Here is a 3,595-nt window from a genome sequence, read left to right on the forward strand (position 1 = left end):
TATATATATATATATATATATATATATATATATATATATATATATATATATATATATATATATATATATATATATATATATATATATATATATATATATATATATATATATACATACATATATATATATATATCTATATATATGCACACACACTATCCGAAAATCAATTAAGCCGCAGACCACTGGCATAGTATGAACATCCGCACGCACACCCATACCTTGTCCATTGCCTTTTAAAGCATGCAAACAGTAAACAGTAAACATATATATTATGGAATCCTAAAAACATATGAACGCCTATACCCTGTACATTGTTTTCTAAGGCACCTAAATAGTGAACTAATCTAATACTATAAAACCGTTAAAAGATATGAACACTCATACCTTCTTCATTGCCTTCTTTCGCTCTTTGCGCAGTTTGATGACGTTCTCCACATACGTATACGCCAGTATGCTGCCCGCACACATCCAATAGGCCGTATATAGCGAGAACACCTGTACAAAACAGTCACGGAGAATATACTAGTATGAGCTTATATGCAATAAAACCTAAATCAAATATTTTAGTATGAACAAATGTACACTCCAGCAGGCGGGAAGAATATTCTAGTATAAGAATGGATCTATTCTTCTTCGGTATGTGATCACGTATCTTCGCACAGTCTTCGACACAAATGGACATTGAGTAAATACGATAAAAGCTAGTTGGCACAGACATGCTTGCTCCATTAAATCAAACTATTGATAACACTCCGTTTCGATTCAATCTGTGCAATACCTTATGAACATGAGTCGATGTGGTGAGGAGGGACAACTCCACGTCCGAGCCAATCAGATGCTTTGCTTTTGGCGGCAAATACCCATAGGTATTTGCGAATACGGTGACGACCACGAAGATATTCAGAACCATGGATGTCCCAATAAACAGAGTCGCGAATCCGGTGTACGGGCTAAGCACAGAAAGGTATAAATATATTGGGAGTGATAGTTGCAAACACAAGTCATGATATAAACAGGAACTTTTTGACAAACATTCGGGATTCGGGTGGGAACCATATTTACACACGACATGATATAAATAGGATTGACAGACTTTCAGTATTCGGGTGGGAACCATATTTACACAAGACATGATATAAACAGGATTGACAGACTTTCAGTATTCGGGTGGGAACCATATTTACACAAGACATGACATAAACAGGATTGACAGACTTTCAGTATTCGGGTGGGTACCATACTTACACAAGACATGAAAACTTTTGTCATACGTCAAGAATGCGTGCGCTTGTAGATATCTTTCTGTTCAGTTGAACTCAAAACAGCACGCATACGTAGATCTATGACCTCAATTCGGGTTCAATTTGCTATAGTATTTAACGCTAGTACACATATTATACCTGTATTCATTCTATCTGTATTCATTCTACCTGTATTCATTCTACCTGTATTTCGTGATCGATTATACTTGTATTAATATCTGTTAAACCTGTACTAACTACCTGTATTCATTCTATCTGTAATCATTCTACCTGTAATTATTCTACCTGTATTAATTCTACCTGTATTAATTCTACCGGTATGAATCATACCTGTATTTAGCCACTGCGTAGGAGTCTGACCAGTAGTGCTTTGGTACAACACTTATCTCCAATATCGCGATAGTCAAGAACAGTCCCTGTAATGTTAAAATACATATTAAGTAAGCAGACAGCATCAAAAAGCCCTAAACCCTAAACCCACTACAAAATAGATTCATACATCGCTTAACGATGTAAAAACTACACTCTGTAGTGTTATAGTGTAGTACAGTAGTACAGTTAAACAATATCGACACATAGCTTAACAACGTAAAGAACAGACCCTGTAATATTGAAGTACATATCAAGTAAGCAGACAACATCTAAAATCCCTAAACCCCCTACAAAATAGATTCATACATCGCTTAACGCTGTAAAGACTGGACTCTGTAATGTTAAGAGTGTAGTACAGTAGTACAGTCAAACAATATCGATACATAGCTTAACAATGTAAAGTACAGACCCTGTAATGTTGAAGTACATATCAAGTAAGCGGACAACATGTACAAAATAAGATTCACTGATCGCTTAACGCTGTTTACATAATATTCTTCGTCTTCACTGACACGCGTATATATCAAGCTAGCCGTGATCTATAGTAGATTGCAGATAGGGCTTTGGAGAAGCAAAGAAGTGAGTGAGACGTTCGCAAACACATGGTGCAAGGAAGGTGAGCGCATGGGACAGCAAGACATACATCTGCAGGTTGCAACTGCCACTTAAACACAAAGGCTGAATACTGCAGTGTCATGCGGGATGGATGTCAGTGTCAAATAAAATAAATAGATGAAGAAGTTACCAGAAAATTTCAGGTAAGGCTATTTCTATCGGCCGACACGGTTTAAAGAAAGGCATCCGCCTGTGTGTGATGTGATTTCGGCCACTACATTTGGATTACAAAACACAAGATCGGATCATCGGTTGCTTGATAATCGATTTTGTGTTTTAGGGTTCAAACCATGAAACCCTAAAGTTAGGTAATGATCGCGTGTTTTACGCACATATCTCAATTATACCCGACAACCCCGAAACCGTACGCAATGGGAATGGAAGTACACTAGCGTGTGTATAGACAATGCTACCACGTTGGCAGGCTTAAAAACACGGCCGAGGTAGGTATGTGTTTTATCGCATAACGAGATATACTGAACCGAAACAATCAGGAGGTAGTCCAGATCCCCAGCAGGTTTAGGGTTTTGAGGGTTTTAGGGTTCTGGGGTCCAAGGTTTGTGAACTGGGGACTTACTTGGAACAGCATCATTGCCCGGAAGCCTAGCTGCCTGTATGGTACAAATAATAAATCAGGGAGAATAAGTAGTTGGAAGAATGAGGATATGTTAAGATTGTCTGTTAAGTTCTGTAATTTTTTCTCAAAGTTTAACTGCCTGTAAGGTGCAAAAAAAATAGGTTGGAGAAGGTTAAGTAATTGGATGGATAGGGATAAATTAGAATTGGGCCTATGAAGTTCGGTACTTTTCCAAAGTCTATCTGCATGTATGGTGAATGATAGATTGGGGAGGGTACGTCATCGGGAAGACGGGAATAAATTAGGATTGGGTCTGAGACGTTCGGTACCTTGTATATATGAGCAAAAGCACGCTCCTCGACAAAGACACACTGACCTGTGAGAATCTCGGCCTGCATTACTAACGCATGCAAACGGGCTAAATCACAGGCAAACTCTACAAACGTACTACATCGTACAACTTTACCGAGCACAGCACAGTCACGTACGCCTACAGCTACTTGACCCATGGCTAACACTGTGGCTCTGCGCTCCACGTATAACTTTGGTAGCGATTAAAGCAATCAAAAGCTTGGCCAAGCACTACAAACATATCACATGACACAACTACACCAAACACTGCTCACTGACACACCTCGACGAGACCGAATCTATGCATGTTATTTTTGAATATGCAGTGACGCCGATCATGTACTGATATGTATTATATATATATATATATATATACAATATATTTATGTGTATTATATACATGTATATTATATGTATG

General features: G+C 38.1%; 1 protein-coding gene across 1 annotated transcript; it reads right to left on the bottom strand.

The window, feature by feature from the left end:
• Window positions 1-378: 378 nt before the first annotated feature.
• On the bottom strand, window positions 379-3,516 carry SARC_09915 (hypothetical protein; the record flags this gene model as incomplete). The annotated part of the gene is made up of 5 exons (XM_014296054.1): window positions 379-495; window positions 779-950; window positions 1,593-1,678; window positions 2,827-2,965; window positions 3,461-3,516. The coding sequence occupies 5 exons, from the start codon at window positions 3,514-3,516 to the stop codon at window positions 379-381; spliced, it is 570 nt and encodes a 189-aa protein (XP_014151529.1).
• Between the last annotated feature and the right edge of the window lie 79 nt (window positions 3,517-3,595).

This window comes from Sphaeroforma arctica (genome assembly GCF_001186125.1).
Source record: "Sphaeroforma arctica JP610 unplaced genomic scaffold supercont1.1080, whole genome shotgun sequence".
Lineage (NCBI taxonomy): Eukaryota > Ichthyosporea > Ichthyophonida > Sphaeroforma > Sphaeroforma arctica.